The sequence below is a fragment of the Lepidothrix coronata genome, unplaced genomic scaffold (assembly GCF_001604755.1).
Source record: "Lepidothrix coronata isolate B3197 unplaced genomic scaffold, Lepidothrix_coronata-1.0 Scaffold1, whole genome shotgun sequence".
Lineage (NCBI taxonomy): Eukaryota > Metazoa > Chordata > Aves > Passeriformes > Pipridae > Lepidothrix > Lepidothrix coronata.
Window position 1 is genome coordinate 15,740,900 of NW_016690181.1, and position 26,190 is coordinate 15,767,089.

The window sequence follows — 26,190 nt, forward strand, 5'->3', positions numbered from 1 at the left end:
TATTATTATTATTATTATTATTATTAGGCAGGGAAAAACCACCTGTCATTTGATACGTTGGCTTCTGTTCCTTCAGACGTCATTCATGGATCATTCACTGCCCTGATCATTGTCATCACTTTAGGCTATATTTTAAGTCACTATAGAAAAATCATCATCTGGTGATTTCCAAATTATTTTTCATTTATAAAATTCCCTTAACATCTTGACTTTTGAAACATAAATCTAAAGCTATTCAGAGTGCTTTAAATAAAATACTTAGCGAAATACAAAATCAATAGGTAGCATAAAATACTAACATAACTGACTGTGAAAACCATGTGTAAATTATATAGGAGCCAAACAAGTGCAGAACGGTAACCTGGCACCAGCTCAAGTTTTCAAAATGAAGTTGGAAGGAATGGCACCCTACAGGCACCGCTCCAGTTTGATCTTGCACATTAAAGTGTACACCTCAGTAACCTGGCAAAGTCTGAGGACTCTCCTTTTCAGCTTTCAAAATCTATTTCAATGAAACTTGTCTTTTCAAAACAGAAGAAGGAAAAAAGATTGTAGAGTCTCTCCTGCATCACGATTAAAAAAATTGAGGTGTACAAAAGGACAGAGCTGAGGGATAGATGAGATGTTGCTCCTCCTTCAGTGACTACATCCTGTATGGAAACTAAGTGCCAAAGTACACCTAATCCTATCAGCTCTCACTCTGCTGAACACTGTTCTGGAGCCACAAAAAAAGTACAACAGAGCAGTGGCAAGATTTACTTCCAGCACATCATTGATGATACCTGAATGCCACTGCAATGCCTTCTCCTGATTAGGTCTGGTTGAAACATGAAAAAAACCACAACAACAACCAAACAAACTAACAAACAAAAAACCCAAACCACACAGGGCCAGTTTGGCTGTTTTCAAATTTTTGCATGTGGACACATTATCACAGATCCACATTTAAGCAATATGCCACTTCAGCACAGGGCAAACAACACAAAGCCTAAATCTGTGAGTGACATGGAAGGACTCACACTAAAGGGAAAAGACTTAAAGCATTCATTGTTGGGTTAGGAGACAGCACTTTTGTTATCAGTGTACAGATAGATTTGTATGTCAATTCATAGACTGCCTATTTCACTCTATTGAAAAGGCAGACAAGGTTGATTAAAAAGGTCCTATTTGATTTGACTCTGAAAGTTTTGCTTTGTGCCACAGCACTATATGTACGGTAGTCAGCAAACGAATATTCAACTTTGTGAACTTTACTGCAGTAGGAAACCTTAGCCATGAACGGACCAACAGATGTGCATACCTGTTGACATTTTTAACAGGTGGCAGTTCTCTTGTTTTTAAATTAAATTACTCACATGCTTAAGGCTGAGTGCACATGTTTGCAGAATCTGGGTAAGGCCAGATATCTAAGTGAGGATCTACTGATAGACAATAGAAATCTTTCTTCTCCAAAGCCAAATATTCACCAACTCCTTAACCAGGTCTTCTTATCAAAATGTTTATCTTTAGTGCTATGCTTGCTGGCTCCTTTCTCCCTCTTCTAAAATCTATAATATGATTTAAGTGAAGGAAGGTTTGTAAGGAGAAGTAATATCTTTTAGCAGAGCAGCTGATACATATCTTTTTAGACCATCAGGGTTACAACAACACGACAACTGTAATTTCGTTAGTCATTTTAACAGAATTGAAATAATGGCCATGACCTCAGCCAAAGCATTTTGAGTATACTTTTTTCCTATAGAGAACTGGCAACGTACCATAATCTTGCTCTAACATGTCTATCTTTATTCAATTCCATGTCTCCTGAATAAGGCATAACAAAAAAAAAAAAAAAAAAAACCACCTTGCTTTCCTCTTTCCATGATAAAGTAGGTACCACCATAAAGCAAACAAATTTTAGTCTGATGTGTGACTGGTAGAAGGTTTTCAACAAACCAAATGACACTGAAGAATTTAACTACCCTGTTGGGTTTAGAGGTTTTTTTTCCTTTTGTTGTTGTTGTGAGGTTTTTGAGGGGAGAGGTGAGGGCAGTGGTCAAGGGTTTTTTAAAACATGTTTTCACACTGTTTTTCAGTATTCAGAAATGTGTCACTTCCTTGACTTCCAAAGCACTTTGTCTTAGAACTGCAGCCTGTTGCATCTAAGATGTCAGATTCTGCAATGACTTAAGAAGTCTTGCTACTCTTGCCTGGGATTGTGCTGAAAGAGGCTGCACTTAGTAATTATGTGTACATAGCTATGCAGTCAGGAGGTAAAACTTGAAACACCACCTAATATATACAGAGCCAGCAGTTGAGGAAGGGCAGTTGCTGCACTCTGAGATATGATTTAATGAATCTTGCAGAGGCTCTGACAGAAATGTAATTTGCCAAACCCAGCACATTTTTCACTGCCAATTAATTAAACAGCCTTACTGAGAAAAAGTGTCCAGTAAATTAAAGAGCAGCAAGCCTAGAACTTCACATTATCTAATTGTGCTACAAACTCAGCTACTGAAATAGATATGCCTGGTTATCAAAAAGGCTATGTGAAAAGCAGCTTTAAAAATGTTGTTCCCCACACTATTCCTTAAGGTTGACTTATAGTTCTTTCTCACTGTAGCTCTTAATTCTCATGTGACTTACACAATTACCCAGTGACAGCATGAGACAGAGCTCCCAGCTCCAGCTATCAATGCCACCAAGTTAGAGTGCGCTCTGCACTGCATGGCAAAAGTTGCCAGAATTAGTCTTTAAGAGGTTATCCTTCTCTCTCAAAATTCAGAAATCTTTTTATCCATTCTTGCTCACTGTTCATAACTTCACAATCACAATTTCAAAGCCTGGCTATAAACAGCCATGGAAAATGACCCAAAACAATGGTCTAGAATGGAAAGAAGTGCATTATGCAAACCAGAAGAAGAGCTCACTCCCCAGGCAAAGGGCTGTAAGAGGAATGTATCACTTGGTCCCTACCCACCTAAATCATTTCAGATGCTTTTAGCACACAGTGCTCTGTGGTTTTAAGCATGCAGAAAGTAAGTTTCTGGTCTCTTCCCAACCATGAAGCTTCACAGGTTTTTCCTGCAAACCAGAACTACTTTGGGGAATGTGAAAGAATGATATTCCCCTTCATAAAACATCACTGAGAATGTCTTTGCCAACGTGACACATGAAAAACTCAGAAAAGGTTATAACACTGCATTTTGCCTGTTTTTATGGAAAAGATACAAGAGAAAGGCTCCTTAACAACTTAAAACCTTCTAGTGACTTCTAAGAACCCTGTATTTTTCTGTTATTGCCCAGCAATGTCCTGTCTTAGCCAGGGAACAAAACAACATGAAATTTGTCTCTTCATGAATTAAAACTAAATTTTGAAAACTTTAGAGTTTTTAAAATATTTCTCTTTTTAAAAATTCCGAATCATTTGAGTTTTTGAATTCAACTCTTTTTAGAATAAAATAACTATGCAATTTTTATCATCTTATAAGCCCATCTAATCTCTTGTTCTGAAACTAACAAAATTGGCCATAAAAATTTTTCATAAAGGAAAAAAGGAAACTTTAACACAAAGCTCTTCTCTGAGGAGTGAGAAAGGCTAACAGGTTGAGGCAGAACTCTGTGTTTTCTGAGATTTTCTTGTTGCTCAAAGTCTTGTGAATAAGCCACTCTTTGCCACAATAAAAATCAACATTTCGCTGCCTCTCAGAAAGCTACACACCATTATTGCACTTCTTGAAAAAAGGAAACAACCTATAGACATGCTTTTAAATCTAGCAGCCTGTGGGTTTCTCCTTCCTAGTTGCTGACAATCTCAAATACCTTTTCTAGAAGTCTATTATTAATGTTTTCCTTCTCCCAATATTTTGTATTTAGAATAATAAATTATGAAGACAACTGTACAATTCACTCAGATCAGGAAAAATTTCAGTCTCTTGTATGGTACAAAGTTTTTTTCCATCATATACCAGGTACTATGAAAATTAAAACATTCATGATTGTGGAGCATTCACATGCTGTGACAATGAAACCTGTTGATCACCAGCTAACTTTTGTGTCCACCCTTTGAAGTGGGGACTGTACCGTCATACCACCCAAGCTCTCATAATCAGAGCCCTCTCCATAATTCATAGAATCATAGAATAGTTTGAACTGGAAGAGATCTTAAAGATCATCTAGTTCCAATCCCTTTTGCCACAGGCAGGGAATCTTCCACTCGACCATGTTGCTCAAAGCCTCATCCAGCCTGGCCTTGAACACTTCCAGGAATGGGGCATCCATAACTTCTCTGGGAAACCTGTTCCAATGTCTCACCACTCTCACAGTGAAGAATTCCTTCCTAATACCTAATTATCACTTCTGTCTCACCCTACAGTTAAGTGAACTTCAGTGGTTTTAAAAGCTGAGATTACTTCAGCTGAAACAAAGTTACTCCATGGTTTTGATAGAAGCTAATGTTTGAAACTGAAAGCTCAAAGTGGTTAGAGCCAAATCAAGTAATCAACACACATTTGCTCAAAAGCTAGGAAAAAGTTGTGGTTGCAGGTTCTATAATAAACATTTTATTTAATTCCCCACAAAAGCTTGTTTTTTTCAGTGGTGTCATTGACAGACTGCACTCCCATCATGCAGATATTATTATTGTGTATAACATCATGGTTGTTCTGAGAAGCAGGCTGGGTTCACAGTGAATAATAAATTTTTAGGTTACTCATGTTTAAGAAGTCCTTGTGAAATTCATAGTTTCCCAGCCACGAAATTTGTACACTTTGTACTTGCTTCACCCTTCTTTAGATTCTTTTCCTGGAGGTAATCTGATATAATGTGCTTTAAATTAAGCATTCGAAGCAACATATAATCTATTCCAAGGCAATTTTGCTTAAAGCACATTGATAAAAGCTGTGTCATTTGTTAAAAAGAGGGGTTTACTAGTGAAAGTAACAACTGTTGTCACCGGTGTCTCTGGATTATCTCCTCTTAATGAGTTGATTCCAGGTGTCTTACTTTCTGGAGTAGTTTAAGTAGTGTAAGTAAACACACACTGCACACTGTTAATATTTAGGCAGCTGCTTGAATGACTATTTGTATAATCATTACATTTTTGTAGCAGTTGAGCCTTGATCTAGGTCTCAGCTGAGCTGAATATTTTTAATGTAATAACGTTTCACATGCACAGTAAAAACTGCAGTACGTTACACTGTCTGTTTGCTATTTATTTCTGAACTAGCTCTGCAGTTCTTTTATTGAAGCTGGAAGTTCATTGTAGCAGAAGCCTCAGTGAAAAAAAAAAAATCACACAACTGAGCTTCAGGTAGGGCAAAAAGTAGAAATCCATGCCTCTTAGCACAACCACCAACAGCCTTTGTACAGAGAGACCTGAGGCAGAGAAACTGCCACAGACGTTAGACTTTAATGAGGTTGCATGTCAGCAAATGCAGGAAGGAAAAAGGCTGGAGAATTGCTTTAGGCAAAAAAATGTGCTAAAGATGCATGATTGTAGTCAGACAGAAACCCCATTTCCAGGCAAGGTTGCTTCATGTTGAAAACAGTATCTGTTAGATTTTATATCTGTCTTGATAACGAAAACAGTATTTAAGGTACAGTTATTGCTACACAATTTGCTGGATGTATGTTATCAAGATCACAATATTATTTTTTTGAACCCTAAGTTTCACAAAATAGGGTAATCTATCCCAACTCTATGACTCCAACAGTCCTTCCTATATGGTAACCCTTGAGGTGAATTAAGTTTTCAAAGCACTCTCATAAAGGTTCTAATATTCTACCCTCCAGAATCCTCAACAAATATCTGTCTTCAGAATCAATCTCCCAATACATCATTGTATTTCTGTCCTTAATCTCAGGTAGGATACACCAACATGTGAACCTGCATGTGCAGCACTGATATTGTCCCTCAGTTTCAGTTGTGCTCACCTGCCACAAACTCAGTTCTTCTGGAAGGAGATTTTATGTATTTTCTATATTACCAACTACCTGTATTACATATTGTCTCTGCTTAAACTCTGGAACACCCAAATCAAGAATACCCATCTTTTCTGGTGGAGTGAGCTTTCCCCTGAAAACTTTGCATGCTCAAAAGCCACAAGACACAGATGACAAGGTTCTCTTGGGTACAGGGATGGGAAGCTATAGGAATAATGTGTTCTGATTGCTTTTCCAGGATCTCTCTACTCCTCTCTGAAGTGGGACTGGTCAGACAGCGGAGACCAAATGATGATCTCAAACCTGCTGCTGTCACAGGAGATTACAAAATTAAAGTGTACCAAACAACCAGACATCTGCAAGCAGCTTGAAGCACCAAAATTACCACTTATCAAGAACAGCTTACATAGAACGTTTATGTACACGGTCCCCAGTCACGAAATGAGCTATTTCTTCACTATTTTTCTACTTTAATTGCCTGACTAATTTGTTACTGTTGAGTTCCTGGAGCTCTATAGTTCAACATACAACAAAGTAACAGTACTTTTTCAAAATTCAGTAAAGTACTTGCAAGTGAAATAACAACTATTCTAAACTAGCATTTTAACCTACTGATTCTGCTTTATTGTACACACAGCCAATTAGACTCACCTAAGCGAGGAAAAAAAAAAAATCATTGCAACAACTACCTTGTCAGTGCAATTATAGCAAAGATCAGTTTGTTTATCAAGATGATAAAAATGTAATAATGGTTTTGGCTTTTTCAAGTGTGATATATTTAAATATATGTGAATGGGAAGAGCAAGTTTGTTTTTTTTTTAAATGGAAAGAAATATTTTTGTTTATAATAGGTAATTTTTTACATTGTGTTACTTTCCTTTATTAGTATATGAGAACAGTATTTCCATATTATAATCCAAAAAACAATTCAAGACAAATGGTGCAAACGCAACAAACCCATTCACATTAAATTTGCACCAAGTATAAAGAAATATAAATATAAAGAAAGTTAAATACTCAGGTGTATCTAAAGATAGATGTTAAAAAGTTAAGATACTCTCTACTTGGATTGCTTCCTGTGAACTGCGGACTTCCTTGCTCATTTTCTAAATAACACCTACATTAATGCATGTTTTTGCCACTGAATTGGCAAGATCAAAGAGCAGTGGATAAATAAACAATATTCCTGATGTCTTTAGTAATTAAGCACTGCAATTACTGCAGAAAGTATACTACCCCGTTTTAGTTCACCTCTCAGATAAATGTTTCATTAGAAATTATAGCTCTTGATGCTTTCTTTTAAGTGGTCTTCTAAGCACTTTAACGGCTGTAAATTCTAATTGAAAAATAGAGGAGGGAGGGCTTGTGTGGTTTTGGTGGGTTTTTTTACCTTGATTTGCCTAATCTGAATCTTTTGGAGTCCAAGCCTTTTTTTTTTTGTATGGAGTGTGTCATTAAAAATCAAATTCAAATTGCACTGATGTTTTAATGCACTAGGTGGCATAATGATATTCACATTAGAGCAAATTAAATGCTTCACTAGCACCCAGTACTCAGTTGGATAATAGAAACCACTCTTTCTGACAAATAAAAAGTCCTATGCTAACTTTTGTAATGATAATACTGTTCACTGATAGTACTAATACTGTTAATCCTCTTTTTTTTTCTTTGAAAGAGTACTTCAAATTTTGGAAGAAATAAACCTCTCTTTTTTAAGTAAGACAATATAAAAAACTGGTGTATTGTTTCCATCAATATACTGGTCATCCGAAACATGCACTTTCCATTGATTCCCTGTGTCAGAATACCTTGTTGCATCTAAATAAACGTACAAAAAGGATGAAAAGAGAATACAAAGAGTAGTAAAACCTTCTTGATTACTATCATTTCTCAGCAATCTGAATTGGCAAACCTGGGCTGTCACATTCTGATAGATTATTTACAGATGACATATGGTTGACATGGCCTGTGTTAACATCCATGAGCACTTGGAGACACATTAACCTCCTCGCAGAGAAAAAAATGTCTTTGTTTCTTTTGACATATGAAATCACACATTCTCACCCAACAGAAACCCAGGCCACATAACCTACCGTACTGTGTACTGGACCCATATAACATACAGATCTTCAGTAACACAGTTTTGGGCAAAGAAGTTGACAGTGTGATAACCAACTCTCCTTTCATAAACCTGTCTGTTCAGTCAGGTGAACAGGATTAATGTCCAGGCCCTCATGTTGCAGACTTAAGTTTTGCCAAGAGGTGATTTAAGAATTGAAGGTACTTGAAGGTGGGGATTTCAGTTAGAAATCCTTTAAACCCTGCTCCAATCCTGATTGTGGTAAAGCTTACCCTGATAAATTTAACTTGTGACCAACATTAAAGTAGATTAAAGAAAGATCTTGAAAGTTATCACTTTTTCTAGTATTCCTGTTTCATCAGCTTTGATATGGGCCACATTAAACACATGTTGACGCTGCCAGGAACTGGACCAGGTGAGATAAATCAATCTTTTTTATTTCTAACTCTATTAATTCCTCTATTATAGTGGACATAATGAAAGATCCTTTTAGACTGATTCTGGTGTCAGTCTGAAACAGCATTATGTCAAGAAAAATTTAAGTCATCTTCATTTACTGTAAGCTCAGAGACTTGCTTTTTGCTTCAGATATTCTGTCACAGTTTGCTTGAATTTGGGGCAGTAAATTACAAGATACGTCAATGTAAAGTGGCACTGAAATCATTTATCATTAACTTGAAGAGGCCATTATTCAGCTGTGGAAGATGACTGTTTTATGAAATACAAAGGATGAGATCATAATTTAGTGACCAGAAGTGTTCATTTTCCAAAACATAGCAGTATGTAGCGAGAGTGAGAAAGGAATGGAGCCTAAACTGTTGATATAATTTTATCTGGATAATGTTTTGACGTTGGTCATCCCAGTTAAAATTGGCTTTCGTGAGACCTGCTGCCGATTAGCAGACACATTTTTTGCTTGACTAAGAATTATATCTGTCCCACTTCTTTGTGTGTAATTATAACTCTCACAAGTTGCTTCAGTACCACAAGCAGCTGCCCTACCAGAGCATCACGAAAGGATTTAGAGGTATAAAGCTTTCCCTCCTTTAAGGATTATGTGAAACAATGGAGTTTCTAAAAAAACACTTCAGAGAGTCCACAAATTGTAATTTCTCTAGCTTTTTTGACATAATCACTAACATGTTTATCTGTTTTACAAAAATTATCCCCACTTAGGAACCTTATTTGTGAAAGGATAATAGAATAATGCTACTGCTGCAGCCAATTTTGTAAAGGGCAAAGATGTTTTCAGCACAGAAGAGGTGAGCATAGTGTGGAGCATCATCAGTATCAAACACCACCATATTATCAATTCCTAGAAGAGATTAAAGACAGCACTTCTCTGTTTTATGATGCAGTCAGTAAAGAATACTGAAGTGCCTACCTTTTCCAGCTGGTGCATCCCTTCCTCTACGCAGCAAATTGATGCCAAGGTTCTCAGTGTCTGGGGATAAAGACATCTGAAACAATCCTGGCGACAGATCTTAAAGAGAGTGACTACACCTCCTTCCTGCAGGGGAAAAACAAAAATCAGAAGAGCAGCACTGAATGTTTCCTTAGTATTTAACCAAGAATAGGCTGGGGGGCAGATTCCTTTAGTAATTTATCCAAATTACTATAACAACACCAAAGTGATGTTAAGCTCACACAGAGAACTCAAGTTGATTAATGCTTGTACACTAAGTGATGAAAAAGTAATATAATCTCAGTAGGAGGTGTGCTTAAGTGATTGACTTTTACCAATTACAAGCTCCATTTAAATTAAACTTGACATTCATGTGAAAATTACAAAAAATTATCAATAGGTGGCAATTAGAGTGACATTTAAGTGATAGTTCAGCCATATTCTATTAGTATAAAGCAGATTTTTGTTAGCATATATTTCCCATTCCTCTATATTTCTGAACTCCACACAATATTTACTTAATGCTAAAAATTTGAACGAGAAGGTCATGTGGTTGAAGAGCTACTAAAAATAAGGTAGATATTTGTTTCAAGTTCTATACAGACAATTCCTGTCTTCATCCTCTAATGGATAAAATTTGCATTACTAAGCATTTTTCTTTAAATGTAACAATAATGATACAGACTTGGGTATATATTAGTTATCCTTAAACATTTCCAGTACAGTTTGTGTTAGCAAAGTTCATATAACAAATGGAAAGATATAAGTAAGTACCAACAACATATGCACTTCATGTGGTGGGGATTTTTTAAATTATTTTTCACTTCAAAATGCTCTGCTATCAAGTAGACTACAGATGTCTTATATTATGCAAGAGCAGACACATAATGGAGAGAAAAGCATTTCAAATATCGATTACAGACAAAGATCTCACACTAAAGTATTCAGATCACAGTAGTAAATTAAAAATAGTTGAAATCATAGATCAACTATAAAATACACCCTTCTTCTTAAGTCTGTTTCTGTAGCCTTTGTTTAATTTTTTTTTAGATTAATAGAAATAATATTTTTTTTCTTCCTCCACCATTTGTATTATTTGAAAGCTCAACAAATTGTACTGACTTAAAATCTCCAGGCTACAATTCAGACTCCACTCATTTTCAGAATTCTATATTTTTGTGCTAGTCCTACTTGAATACAATAAAGAATAATAGAGCAAGCAAAGACCTCTATTCAGTCTAAAAAAAGTTTATACCAATTTATATAGAATTAGAGAAAATTAATACTTCAATATATTTTTCAGATGGAAGTTTTATATCATGTCTTTACATATGCATATGGAATTTCTTTGACATCAGTGAAAACACTAAGCTTACAGAAGTTTGCTAAAAGTAAAACTTATTTCTGGAATTGTAAGAAGTGCTCATGTATCTGTATGAGTTATTTTATATCTAACACTGTTATATATAGCCTATTGCAGAAAGATATTTTTGAGTCTTTAAATTAAAAAAGAGGCAGTACACTAAAAAAAAAAAGGTTCCGTTATATTTTTCCTTCCACAAAAGGATACTGGTATTTCACCTAAGCAGTAACTAAATTATCTGTAAAAAATATAGGGGAAAAAAGCTGTTACAGTGTCACCCCCAAGCCAAAGGTAATGGTTTTGTTAGAGTTTTTTTTAAATTTCATTATCGATTTGAAATTTCCCGCAGTTCTGCGGAATCAGAGATGATCCTAATCTTTGCTGCAGTCATAATAAGTAGAAGTTTATGGACAATACTAGTAAAACTCAAGCGATGTTGGCACATTTGCTTCAAGCCTTCTGTGTGACAAATGGGTGCCCTACTTTTCCCTTTGATGGACAGGAAGTGATTTATCACTGCATTCATCAGGAGGAGATCTAAACTGTTTATTTTGTGCCTTGCGTGCCATTACCAAGCTGTAAAATATTGATCATGAGTAATGAACCTAGAGGTCTGTAAATGAAATATAGGATAGGTAGAAAATACTGAGCCTGATTCTGTGGCTTGTCAAAATCAATCCCCTCACTGGGATGAGAGCGTTTCTCAGAATTTATTCAACTTTTTTAAGCTTCATCCCCTGTATCTTTTGCAATGATGTCAAACTATTCCATCTGACAGGGATATACATAGATTGGCCAAATGGGTAAACAGTACCATTCAGACAAAGGCACATAACAGTACTGAGTTTTGCTTGCTTTGGGGATCAACCTGCACTTTTCCAAAAGTTCCCAATATATATAAAGTATGCTTTTATTTATCCTTTGCAGACTTTTTGGCATTTCCAGTTTTTGACCAAACAACACATGAAATGCTGTTCTTACTGTAACTCAACTTTCATTTGGGACAGGCTTCACAGACTCTGAAGCAGGGAAGAAGAGAGAGGCACTTGCTTTACTACCTGATGACCTACTCCTTTCGTATATGGGATTAATAGGAATTCAGTTTTTGGGGATATCCTTGGGATGCTGTTCAGAAGGGCTAGCAGTAGATAAAATCACCTGGAACACAATCACCAACAGTATGTGAAAGGTCACGTGTATGAAAAGCCCCACTTTGCATAGTGAATTGAGTGAGTAAAGAGAGAAAGGAAAAGGCATCTAATTCTAAGGGAATAGTTTGCAGTTTCAGCCCGAAATGACTCAAAATGCAATAAATTCTCATCAAGCCTTTGAAAACAGTTGTAATTATCTTGATAGAAGATCTCCAAAGAGACCTTCATAGTAAATACTTGCTAGAAAAGGAACTGAAGTACAAAGGTAAGGTAAGATGCATTAGAAGCTTCTCAAAGCAAGTGAGCTGCTGTGCAGTCACAAGGAAATCAGTCAAGCATTCTCCAAAAGGAGTGATAGGCAGGTATGACTATCTTCATTTTCACTTTTTTCTCTTTTACAAGACTATTATTGAAGCATCCAGTTCATTAGAGTTGGTAATGGACCCTATCATTGGTAAAATGGATTTTCAAAAAAGACTTTTTTCTTTATAACTATATAGCCCAGCATTTATTTATTACAACTCTGGAACAGATTTTTACTAATTCTCCTTTCTGGTTGTTAAAAAAGCCAAATCTATGTATAAGCTGTTTGCTCCAAGTAATGCTAATTTTCTTATTACGTCCTTGTTACTACTTATTTATGTTAGAGACCTCTGGCTTTATGCCTCTGACAGCTAGTGAGAACTACTAGCTGGCTGCCAGGGTGAGTCAGCAACGTGATTTTTTCATGGCAGATTACAAAGTCACATGCTGAAAAAAAGCGTCAAAAAATACCTCCAGGTGAAATAAAATTATAGGTGACGCTTCAGCATAGAGGGGAACATTTCAAAGCCTTTTTTAATTTCTGTAAAATACTGGCAGGGTATGAGGGAGAAGGAGGGAGAAGACTGAAAGCCTTACCAAAATGTAAAGAGAAATCAGTTCCTGTAATATCGTAGCATTACAATACTATCGTGGGTCTTTTTTTGCATGTTAGAGTTTTTGGTGTACTTGAGAGTTGTAATTTATAGCTTAGGGCAGGAAAAAAACCTTACAACAGTGTGCCACAAGATCACACTTTGTCATGGAGAGTAAGACTTCAAGGTTACATGAACAAATTTGTTGAGTTTTGCTTTCACGGTGAACAAATATTCCACTTCTCTGGCTAGTTTTTACCCAGGATAATATGACAGTTCTCAAGGGAACTACAGTATCTGTGGAAGGTTTTGAGATCTTTGCACGACTTTAATCCTTTCTCACCCTCATAATGAGTGAACGCAATTTCAGATTTTTTTTTTAGTTTATTTTTTTTCAAATCACCTTGCATTTTTACTGTTCCAGCTAACTATTCAAGTGGCTGAATTTGGAAATACAGGGGGCGAAGGATGAGGGTGAGTCAGGACAAATGCATTTCGCAGTGCTCAGGGGAGACAGACACACAGGACAGGTGATTCAATCACAGCTGTAATTTGGCAACCAAACACCACTCAGGATTCTCTGCGTAAGGGGATGCATTTCCTCAGCTATAAACCTGTGACACATCCAGGTTTCAGCAATATGTTAGTTGAGTAATTTATGGAAGGTGAGACTTCACTTCTGCTAAATTAAACTGTTATGGAAGTCACAAAATTGTAAAAAGTACAACATCAATTTTCATTAGTTTGCTACTTCTGCAGTTCCTCAGTACTCAACATTTTAACATTGTTTTTGGGTACCACTGAGTGGAGCTCAAATACCAATTTATAAAAAATTAAACCTCTCAGGCTGTTGCCAGAATCCACTACACATTTCCGAGCTTACCTCAGCCTTCAGAACAGAGTAGTACCTTTTATAGTGTAAATATCCATCTAAAGGCACATCAGAAGTCAAATTAATCAAATGTTGCTGTTCAACCTCATCTCTGAGTAGGACAAGGAATTAGTACACCACTACATAAGCAGAAGTTTAAGGAGGGAGGTTTTCTTTTTTCTACACACCCTGTTGTGATTATCCTATCCTCAGCATCACACAATGTCCTACCTTTCTCACTTTTCAAGTTCCAAGTGTCCTCAAAGGTGCAAACTCTTCAGGGATTTCCAATATCATTGATTTTGGCAGAATGATTCATTTGTACCAAAAGTTAGCACCAAGTATTCAGTAAAAAAGAACACAAACTGACAGAAGCAGTTGCAATTACATTATTTCGTTAAAGGATAATAACACATGCAAAATATTTCTAAATTTACATCTTTGATAATATCTCTAACATCCTCTGTACACACAGCTGAAGAGGTCTTTGTTTCTCTGCATAGTCAGCCATGTGCATGGCCAATTGTAAAGTTTCTCTCTACTTACATGGCTGGTACTTAAAAAGTACTATCAGGAGAGACATTAAAAAAGTTCCCAAATGATGAATACCTCAGGTGATATAGAGACAACTGTAACTGAAGCAATGCTCAGAAGCCTGTTGAAGATTGCCATCCTGCTGAAGATGTTTGCACAGGTATTGAGCTTTATTTAACTAAAGACTGGGGGGCTGTGGCCCTCTTAAAAAAAAAATTCTTATTGGATGGTTGTGGTGGTAAAATCTGCAAAGTAAGACTTGCAAAAGCAGCAAAAGAAGAAAAAAAAAATACTTTCTCAGAGTAAACTTTGTTGTTCTTTAACCTAGACTATTAGTCTCCTGAAATACATAATTTCATCTTGCACTGTACATTTCAAAACTTGCAACCACTACTGTGTTAAGTAAAATAACTTGCTTGTACTACCATTTCTCTTTGGATCACTCCATATATGCCCTTACCTTAGCTATGATACGGCACAGATGGGCACCTTCCTGGGTAAGGCTGAACAAACTGCTAATCGCCGACTCGGTGACGTGCACACTGTCTGACAGCTCTATTTGTCTCAGCACGTTCTGTGTGACATAACATAATAAACATAACTTACTTCCAATTAAAGGCATTTGAGTTAGATCACTGGTCTTGGAGGTCTTTTCGAAACTTGAAGATTCTATGATTCTATTTTATTATTCTGTATTTAAAGACAAGATGGAGTATACAGCCTAGTTCTTTAATCATCGTGCTTCTCACCCAGAAAAAGGAAAGAAAAGTTGGACAAGTCAAACTGGTAGCACTAACTCATTTATCACTGCATTTGAATAGGTGTAACCAAGAATAGTGATATTTTAAAAATAAATATTTACAGGGTAAGAAAATGGGCTCATGTCTGAGAATTCAGCAAAGAACTCTTCAGATATTTAGTAAATTATTATTGGGTTTTGCCTGAAATTTTCAGAAGACAAGTAATTTAGCTTAGTGTAAAAGCTGATCACAAGGTTGCCACCTTATTTATAAGGAATATTGCTATACCTTTTCTTACACTACTCTCTAAGCCTCTGGGTTCATCACTATTCTCAGACTACACAGAAAATGTCATTGATCAATACGGGGAGTTCTCATAAAGAAATATAGGGGGTTTTCTCCAATGTATGAAATGGATTAGATATTTTTATCTTCATAAATAATTATATTGCTTTTGCATTTGTGTCACTGCAGCTCCATAGAGAAGTTTATTTCATTTTACTCTTTCTGAAACAAAATAGAATCATTAGAGGAAGAACTAATTATATTTGCTGGGAGGAAGAAGGTAAGCATTTTTATCCAACTTTAAAAGAAGAGCAAGGAAGCATACCACATTTTATACTGTTATTTATACAAAATTCAATTACCTTCCCTTTAAGAGGCTCTGTTCTTTCACCTTTAGCATTAGAAAAATGTTCCACAAAAAATACAGTTTAACAGTTCACACTTGGATATGAACCTATGCTGAATAAAATCCTGATACACTGATTAGAAAAGAAAGCTCTTTACACAATGCAAGTTGAAAGTTCTGACCTCTCACACAGTCACTTAGTCTGATTCAGAGCACAAACTACCCACAGACAATGTGTTTTTATGGTAGAAGTGGAAACATAGGCTGGTTGAATGGTTCAGAAAACTGTTCTTAAAATTATTTTTATTAACAAGTTCTAATCCAAGTCCTTCAGCCCCACAAATACAAATGAGATGATGTGGAGTAATAATTCCACTCCCTTAGAAGAAAAAGGGACTGGGATTTCATGCAGATGCTGAGATGCCCAAAGACAGAAATATCAGCAGTGAATAACTGTTCTTCAGATTGAAAAACCTAAGCACTGAAACAACAACCACCTACTCAGCGAATTTGGAATATGCAAAGTTATTTACACACCTCAACTCACATGTGGCATTTCATATGGTTCTCATAATTCTTAACCAAAGCACATTAGCGAGTAGCTTGTTAATTGGACTGCAATTCTGCAAATGTATTTTGGAGATTCTCACCTACTAGTAATCATCTTCTAAAACTAGAAGGGATGTTTCTGAAAGAATCACTTGTTTTGACATCTTAACGCATCAAGGTATGTTAGAATTTAACCAATACCACACACTAATTTTGTTTTAGCACTCTAGTAAATACTAATTAATTATTTCATGTTCACTAAGCCTCTCCTGTCCTCTTTTTCTGCAGGGACAACAAAAAAATTTCAGCCTAACATCTCCTCTAAAACATGGACAAATTAATTGGGCATAAATGGGGAACAAAGGGATTTTTACCGAGATCTCAAGAAAGAAAACAGTATAAGTCATGATAGATTGGTTTGGCTTGCAGGTTGCTACTATTTCAAGAATGGTCTAGTGGAAAAAGAATTAATGCATTTGCAATCTCAGACTAATTACTCAGCGTATTTCACAGAATCGGAATTTCAGCATGGGTAAGGTTGGAAGGGACACTGGAAGTCATCTAGCCCAACTTCCCAGCTCAAGTAGGATTCCCTAGCACATTACTTAGGATTGTGTTCAGGCAGCTCTTGAATATCTCCAGAAAAGAAGAGTCAACAACCTCTCTGGACAATGCATAACCTGTACACAACACTATATTTTATCACTACTTCCTGGAGTCTAAAACATGCACTGTTTAAAATGTGTGCTACAATAATATACTTGCTATATATACACATTTTTAGAAGTTCAGCTTTTAATGAGAATTACTGAGAGCAGGAGATAATTTTTTTCCAAGGTTTCCAAAGGAAAGCAGTGTCTCTATGAAAAGAAGAGAAGGAGTTTCCAAAGACCTTATTGGCAAGACATTGTCCAGAAGTTAGCTTGTAAGAAAGGAGAGACATGAGGAAAAGTAAGCAACATGGTAAGCCACAAGATAATTTTGTCTGGGATTTGAGTTTATTGGAGAATTTGAGAATACAATCACCTAAATCTCATTGCAACATATTTGAATTACCGATCATGGGTTTGTTGAAAACTGGGAGTTGTAATTCTAATCCTCCTCTTAATCACAGAATGGCTTGGGTTTCAAGGGGCCTTAGAGAACACCTAGTTCCACCCCATGCTATGAGCAGGGATACCTTTCACTAGGATCAGTTTGCTCAGAGCCCCATCCAATCTGACCTTGGGTCACCAGTGGATGGTCTCCCTCAAGATTCAATCATTTTGGAATACCTTTTTTTTTTTATATAAACTCACCTGTGCCTCATGTGTTAAAACCAGCTCTATCAACTGGCCAAAATACTGGGCAACGGTGGTGAGTGTTTCATTAATACAAGATTTCATAGACTTCAGTATCTCTTCATCTTCAGTCTGTATGCACCTGAAAAGAAAGAGAAAGGAAAGAGGTGAAGGAAAAAAAGATGCAACAGACCTCATTGTCAGAGGTGAGGCCTGTGTTCATAATGGGGATATAATGGGAATTCAGGAAAGGAAAATGTCTTTGTGTCATTAGCATCATTCCAGACTTTAATCAAAGCTTTGTCTGCACACAGTAAGTATACCATGAAAAAACAATAGTGGACATTACTGAATAATTTTGGTATAACAACTTCACAAACTGCAGGCCAAATTTTGCTGCAGATGCTGTGTGTTTGTATAGTGTAACTCTGCTCTTTTCCACTTGTGCTGATAGTTTCAGTCACTCTCAGATGTTTGCATTTCAACTGCAGCTGTGCACATCCATCCATCTTTCGTAATCAAAGAAGGGCTTTCCACAATTTTCATTTCTTTACCTTTTTTGCCATAGTTTAATGATAGCAGAATAAGGATGCAGAAACGAATGTGTGTCCAGATGAGTTAAAAAGCATACTCAAAAGTAAAATTTGTCCATCTATGCAGAAAGATTACATAAAGCAGCTTTACAGAATTAGCATAACTATCCTGTAACCAATCATGTTTGGTTATAATTAAAGAAATGAGATAAAGATGGAAAACTTTATACAAATCAAATGAAATAACTAATATTTCCTCACAGAAATACATTCATTTGAATTGCTAAAACATATTCTGCCAAGACAGGCCACTGTAATGGAAGATACAGTTTGGCTGATTAGTCTCTTTACCTGCACAGGTAAACCTTTTCAGCTTTACCTGTCTGTCACCCACCTATATCAAATTTTTGTTAAAAAGACAAGGAGGGGGATGGCTGATTTGGGGCAGACACTTTGAGATCAGAGCTCTCATTAAATCTGTGTGTCTCATAGTAGAATATAAATTCTGAGTTGTGTGGGTTTGGGAAAAAGAAATAGTGCTCAAAAAAATGTTATTTCCTGATATCTAGATGGTGTCTTCCCCCAAAGCAAAATAACTTGCATAGTATTAAAAGTAAATCAAAAAACAGTGATTGAACTGTGCTGAAGGGATTGGTTAACTTCAGAAGTGGAGATACCATGAGAAGAATTATAGAGATTCTTATCTTCTACTCTCAGCATTCCAGAGTGCAGGGAGATGAGCAAACCTACAACTACAATTTAAAGGACTGTGTATTTATTTTGGTTTGATTTAATAGTACATACATGGATATGTGTATACTAGGTTTTCACGCCAACTGAAATCTTGGCTCCACAGAACTGGAAGGGCACTTTGTCGCTGACATCCTTAGAGTCAGACTTTCTCCCTTGATTATGTCTGTAAGTCCCGAAAAATCCACTTGCATGAAGCTTTGCATCTATGCCAGGCTTTTTGTGCAGCAGCAGATCCCATTTTTCATAAGGATACAGTTTAGATAAAAGCAACTCACTTCACCCACCACAAAGAAAAGAAAGCCTTGCAGAGCTACAGGGGCCTATTTCAAACAACTGAGGGTCTTAGTGGATTTGTGCTTCTTATTACAAATTCCACAACATAATAAAACAGCAAAATTAATATTCCAACTACAAAATTTTTTACCTTTCTGTGAATGCTGTAAATTCTGAACACTTGTCTATCAAAAGTTTTTCAAACTGTAGAGAAAGAAAGAGAAAGTGGTTTTAAAGCAATATCCATATACATAATTTCTTTAAAAAAATAAATAATACTTTTTTATTAACTGAAAAACCTCCAGAAACAAAATATTTCACATGAACTTTCTTTATCTATTTTTCTGAATAAAACAGGTAGAGATAAAACTGAAGTTTACAAAAAAGTAGCATTTTCTGTGTTGGAAATGCAAAGGAACTCACAGATGGGGTATTGAAATACTTTAGTCCTGTAGTGTTCAAAAGCAAAACATTTTTCAACACAATTAGTCATTAATAAAATTCAGAATCAAACCTATAAAATAGGATCCAAAATAATTCAATAAAATGTCCATCACCAAAAAGACATTAGAAAGTCTTAAACCAGGGACCAGTATCAGTATATAAGGATTTCTTACAGATTGTTTAAAGCAAGTAATAATAATAATAATAACAATAATAATAAACAAAAAATAAGAGAAACATGACATCAGATAAGGCATCATACCTGGTGCATTTCTTCTGAAGGATTCCTGGTGAACGTATTGTACTCATTTATCATCGAACGCACATGGCAGTTGACTCTTACTGTCATGCTGTGGACTCTCTGCCACCTATTCTTCTCCAGCTTCTGAGCAATCCTTGTCAATTCTGTGCTTATGATCCAAGCTCTCTTTAATAGAAGCTGCAAGTTATCACAAGTGCTATACTGTGAGGAAAGCATAAGTTCATTTTGTTCATCCTTCTCAATGCTGATGGGCTTGGACTGGAGAATACACATACATTCACAGTCTGTCATCAACTTCAAATCTTCCATCCAACGCTGAACAGAGTCCACCTGGATTAAATGCATGCTAGAAGGCAGAGAAAGAGAGGAAAGAATGAGGTAAAGCAAAAAAAAAACTTAGAATAACCACCAGCAACACCATACAGCTGTATCCATTACTAGCTTACAATTGACTGACAAAAGGCAAAAAAAATTGAACAAACAATTGGCTTGTAGTAACACAGCAACATGTTTAGCTTTTCATTCCAAATACAGGTTCTGGTTTTCTAATCACCTTTACATCACATTCCCTGCTATAAAATTATTTCTGAAAAATCAGTAGTAAACAGAAGTTTAGACTACGCTTTTTAGGGAAAAAGTTTTTGTACATTCAGATGTACGTTTAACATGGAGAAGGAACAAAGTTATGAGTATGTTTGCTTGTTGTTTATGGATTGTCAGGTTTATCTAGACACTTTGCCTATTAAGTGCTTAACATAGTTTTACCTTGCAGCATCTCTCCAAAGCCCTTCCAGACAAACTTACACAGCCAAACCAAGACAAGTCAACAATACTGTCAGCAACATCTGTTTCTGCCATATCGTAATCCCTTAAATCTCAGCTGGATTCTACTTCCTCAGCAGATCTGTACCTTACCCCTTATTTCTCATTGCTCTGTACAATTTGCACATCTAACTTCCAAACCACATTTTTGCACTACAACAAATATGATGTGAACCAGCAAGGCTGAAAAACTCCCTGATAAGTACTCCCTGACACAAGGGCAATGAGCCTGCATTTCATGCCCTTGCACCCTCCAGCTAGTAAAACATGGTACCCAATGCAGAAGCTGTACTGAGCTGTTCTGAGCTCATCTTTGTGAGGGATCACAAGTTCCCCAGAGCCTTGAGATGGAGGTGCCTTTTTTTCTTATATAAAGGTGCCCAGACCCTAATAAAAATACCTTAATCCTCACTCCAACCATACTAAGGGTTTCCAAAGAGTTGAAGATAAAAGGTAAAGGACAAATTAGATTCAGAAAAAGCAAGAGAAAATGAATTTAATTTTTTTTCAAGTTTCTATTGGTATCCTACAGATAATCTGACAAAGTAGTGGATTGCTGTCTACCTTCTGGATACAAGCTACAGTTTTAAATAATACTATACCAGATAGGACAAAAAAGATGTTTTTATTATAGTTCCCATTCATTTAATTCAGATACTGATTCATTGCAACTCAGCAACACAATAGTAAAGTTGTGTTGTTATATTAAATTTTACTGTTAGAACAAAATCTGGAATTACATTAGCGAGGCTAAGGATGACCAGATGGAAGGCTTTTTCAGTCTTTTGCTTCCATTTATACACTGAACTCAAGAAATCTCCTGCCAGACCACTCCAGTAATATTCCATAAATAAACAAAATGTATTTACGCACATATGAAAAGGAGCAGACCTCAAGTATCATTTCATGTAAATTGACAGCAAACAAGATACAAGAGATCAGTTTCATTGATCCAATCTCCCTTTTCACTGCATTTGATGAAACTACTTTTAATTTTAAACTTTACGGGCTGCTGCTATTTAACGTCTTTATTTCACTCAGCTTTGAATATTGTGTAATTGCATTTCATGATCAATTGAGGCCCACTTTCTTCATGCTTTCTTATTGCCTTTTTGGATCTGAAGCAAGGTTTCCTAATAAACAAAACCAACAACTTTAGAAGTTTGAGACCATGATTTATAATGTTGTGCATAGTTTGCGTGCGGATCAGGATAAACTCATTTGACACAGAGTAATGTATCTTTCATTTCTAAAGTGCACTATGATAATTGATTAAAGCTCTGCTTAGTAAATAGAAATAAACTTCTATATTATAAATTCACATAAAAAAAACTAGAAAAGAAGCTTAGTGAAGGAAAAAAAAACCCAACAACAAAAAATCATTCATATTTCCTCTGGTCCCAAAAGCCAAAATTCAATCTGAGGAGAAAAAAAGATTATAGAGCTGTAAAAAAAAAAAAAAAAAGGTACAAATGTTAAAGAAACTCTCCTTGTTGGCTTCTGTTCCTATTAATTTTTGCAAGTACAACTGTAGAATTTAGGATATTCTTTCACTGAAACTTAGTATTCCTTAACTGACAACAATAGCAAAAATAACACCCTTCACATCCTTTCTGAGAAGGGCCACAGAAAACTCCCCCTGTGCTTACTATCTCAGCTTTTCTGATACATTAGTCTTTAAATTAGACATACAGTATTATCACTCAAATGACATATATAAATGATTCACCTTCATCCACATCTCCCTATATTTAGAGAAAAACTTCCTAACAGATTAATTTTTGGACTAATTTTTTATATTTTAAAATAAGAAAAGCAAAAAGTGTGATCATTCATAATTACCTATTAAGAATCTTATTCCAGACAGCATTTACTGAACTCAAAAAACAAGTTGAAAATTTCCATTTTGTCTCCCTATTACTGAAAAAAAAAACCCTACACCTACAAAATAAAAAGAACCATAATAGGTCAGACCAAAAAAAAAGAAACAAAACAACACAATCTGTCTAGCCCATTATCCTGGTCCCAACACGCCCATTAGGAGATGCATAAGGAAAGATTATAAGAACTGTGGCAAGAGCTTAGCAACCCCTCCTTCCCATCTTCTGGCAATTAGTGGTTTAGATACTTCCTCAGCCAGAAGTTGTGTCTGAGCAGGATGTTTTTACAATTCATGAAACAAAAGTAGCCATTAATCCCTTTTTGAACTCGGTTAAACTTTTGGCCTTGGCAGCATCTAGTGGCAGCGTCTCACATTGTTTATTTTTTGTATGAAAAAGTGTTTCTTACTCTTTGTTTTAAACTTGCTTGGACATATAAACACAAATTCTTTAGTTCTTATATTTTAAGAGATACTGAAATGACAGTTCTGCACTCACTTTCTTCATGCAATTCATTTTTTCATTTGCTCCACCTTATCTTCTCTAGGTTATTTTATTTCCAAGGTAGAGAAACTCAGTCTATGTAGTCAATCACCATACAGACATTTTTCTACTCCTCTGATCATTTGTTTACTCTCCCCACCTTTTCAAAAAGTCATTTCCAGTATCCCTGTGTCCTAAGATGTGATGGCAAGGACAGGACAAATACAATATTCAGACAAATTATAGATTTATACATTTGAAACACATTTTCTGCACTGCCCCTATTTTCCAACAATTCTTAAATTAAATTTCCCTTTTACTAAAGTGTTTTCCAGAGGGCTCTTTGATTTTTACCTTTTTACCTTACCAAAAATCTACTTTGATTTCAGAATCTTTTCCATGAGTGATAATACATAGAGTTTTCTACTCTATACATAGAATGAAATTTTTCATCAGTTCCCTTTCCCTTCTCACATGCACTACTTTATGTTCATTAACATATAGTTTCATTTAGCATTTTACATTATTGTGTTGTCCTGCTATTATAACCATTTTTCAGGTTGTTCAACACATTAAGCAGGATTGGTTCAAGCATAAGAGACCTTGCTGGTGTGATTCTCCACAGTTCTGTTTAACTGAGCAACAGTATCTGGTCAACTGGCAGAGACCCTGACATTTAGGTTGGAAAAAGCCTCTAACATCATGAAGTCCAACCATTAACCCAACACTGCCAGGTCCACTACCAAACCATGTCACTAAGTGCTACATCTACACGGCTTTTAAATACCTCCAGGGATGGTGACTCCACCACTTCCCCCGGAGACTCCATTCTAATGCTTGATAACCCTTTCAGTGAAGAAATCTTCCTTAATTTCAAATCTAAACCTCCCCTGGGGCCATTTGAGGCCATTTTCTCTTATTCTATCACCAGTTACTTGGGACAGGAGACTGACCCCCACCTTGCTACAGCCACCTTTCAGGCAGTTGCAGAGAACAATAAGATCTCCCTTTAATCTCCTTTTCTCCAGGCTTAAAATCCCCAACTCCCTCAGTTGCTCCTCATAGGACCTGTGCTCCAAACCCCTCATGAGTTCCGTTACCCTTCACTGGACATGTTCCAGCATCTCAATGTCTTTCTTGCAGTGAGGGACCCAGAACTGAACACAGGACTCAAGGTTCAGCCTCACCAGTGCCAAGTCCAGGGGGACAATCACTGTCCTGGTCCTGCTGGCCACACTCTTGCTGATCCAAGCCAGGATGCCACTGGCCTTCTTGGCCACTTGGTCACATCACTGGCTTGTGCTCAGCTGCTGTCAACCAGCACCCCCCAGGTCCTTTTCTACCAGGCCAGTTTCCAAACACTCTGTCCCCAGCCTGTAGAACTGCCTGGGACGGTTGTGGCCCACGGACAGAACTCAGCACTTGGCCTTGTTGACCTCATGTAGTCAGTCTCAGCCCATTAATCCAGCCTTTCCAAATCTCTCTGTAGAGCCTTCCTATCCTCTAGCAGATTAACGCTCCCACCCGGTTTGGTGTGGTCTGCAAACTGACCTGAGGGTGCCCTTAATCTCGTTGTTCAGGTCATTGATAAAGATCTTAAGCAGGACTGGCCTCAATACTGAGCCTTGGGGAACACCACTGGTGACTGGCTGCCAGCTGGATATAACTCCATTAACCATCACTCTCTGAGCCCAACCAGCCAGCCAGTTTTTCACCAAGTGAACAATGCATCCATCCAAGCCCTAAGTAGCCAGTTTCTCCAGGAGAACACCGAGAAAAAGTGTCAAAGGTTTTACTGAAGTCCAGGCAGACAGACAAAATTTAAAGCCTTTCCCACATCCACCAAGCAGGTCACCTTGTCATAGAAGGAGGTCAGGTTGGTCAAGTAGGACCTGCCTTTCATGAACCCATGCCTGATCCCCCCCTTAGTCTGTACATGCCACATGATGGCACTGAAAATGATCTGCTCCATCACTTTCCTGGGCAGAGGTCAGGCTGACAGGCCTGTAGTTCCCTATATTCTTCCTTCCAACACTTCTGGGACATAGGTGTCACAGTGGCTAAAATCTAGTCAACTTGGACCTCTCCATATAACCAAATCTGTTGGTAAATGGTGGCTCAGTGAGCACTTCTACCAGTACGCTCAGTACCCTTGGGTAGATCCCATTTGGCCCATAGACTTTTGTGTGTGTAAGCGGTGTAACAGGTTGCTGACCACTTCCCATTGGAATATGGGGGCTTCATTCTGCTCCCTGTCCCTGTCCTCCAGCTCAGGGGGTTGGATACCTGAAGTACAACTGGTCTTACTACTAAAAAATGAGGCAAGAAAGTGTTAGCTACCTAAGCCCTTTCCTCAGTCTTTGTCATTATTTCCCCCCCCCTCCCATGCAATAAAGGATGGAAGTTCTCCTTAGCCCTCCTTTTGTTGCCAATGTACTTATAGGAACTTTTTTTAATTGTTTTTTTTTACAGCAGTAGCCAGATCACGTTCTGGTTGGGCTTTTGCCCTTCTAATTTTCTCCCTGTATAACCTCATGGCATCCTTGTAGTTCTCCTGAGTTGCCCTCTCCCTTCTCCCAGAGGTGATAAACTCACCTTTTTTCCTGATTCCAGCCAAGGTTCTCTGCTCAGCCAGGCTGGTCTTATTCCCCACTGGCTCATCTTTTGGCACATGGGGACAGCCTGATCCTGCGCCTTTAGGATTTCCTTCTTGAAAGGAAGATATATAGATACATAGATAGATAGTAGTTCCCCACCACTTAGAATTCCTGAATTTAGTACATCATGGCATATTGACAAAACAGCAATTTATCTAGACTCTACATTATAAAAGCAGCATTTAATGTAAAAACTGTTGTAAAAATAATTCAGTGCAAAATAAAAATTCAAGAGAAAGTCTCCAACATTTCTTCCAAGTCATTCTATTTTAATTGAGGTTGTAAAATATTTGATGAAGTTTTCAAGAGCACTCAACTGAACTTGAGTAACTAGAAATTTGAATACTCTGAATTCTAGTGCTTGACAAAAAACAAAGTCTTTTAAAAATTTTGTTATTTTGACAAAATCTTCTGGTGCAGCCAGCTGAGGCCAACTTAGAACAACAGCATGTTGAAAGTATGTTGCTTCAAAAGATGATCAGGCTTTGTTTCATACAAATATTTCTGCACTACATAACATATTTCAGGCAAATTTCATCCTGGAGAAATACTCAAATAAAAAAAAAAAAAACTCCTATTTTAAATTTCTAAAAAGAGATAAGTGATATTCAGAGTTCTGTAACTAGCATTTCTCTCTTTTTTTAATTTTTTTTTTTTTTTT

The 26,190-nt window shown here is 36.7% G+C and overlaps 1 protein-coding gene across 1 annotated transcript in view; it reads right to left on the minus strand.

The window, feature by feature from the left end:
• INSC (inscuteable homolog (Drosophila)) overlaps positions 1-26,190 on the minus strand; it is a 138,039-nt gene that overhangs the window by 42,445 nt on the left and 69,404 nt on the right. The window contains exons 3-7 of the mRNA XM_017807111.1: positions 19,688-20,033; positions 19,133-19,185; positions 17,441-17,564; positions 14,683-14,796; positions 9,387-9,512 (exon numbers count right to left, since the gene is read on the minus strand). Of these exons, the coding sequence (XP_017662600.1) occupies positions 9,387-9,512; positions 14,683-14,796; positions 17,441-17,564; positions 19,133-19,185; positions 19,688-20,033 (763 nt within the window). The remainder of the gene's footprint in view (positions 1-9,386; positions 9,513-14,682; positions 14,797-17,440; positions 17,565-19,132; positions 19,186-19,687; positions 20,034-26,190) is intronic.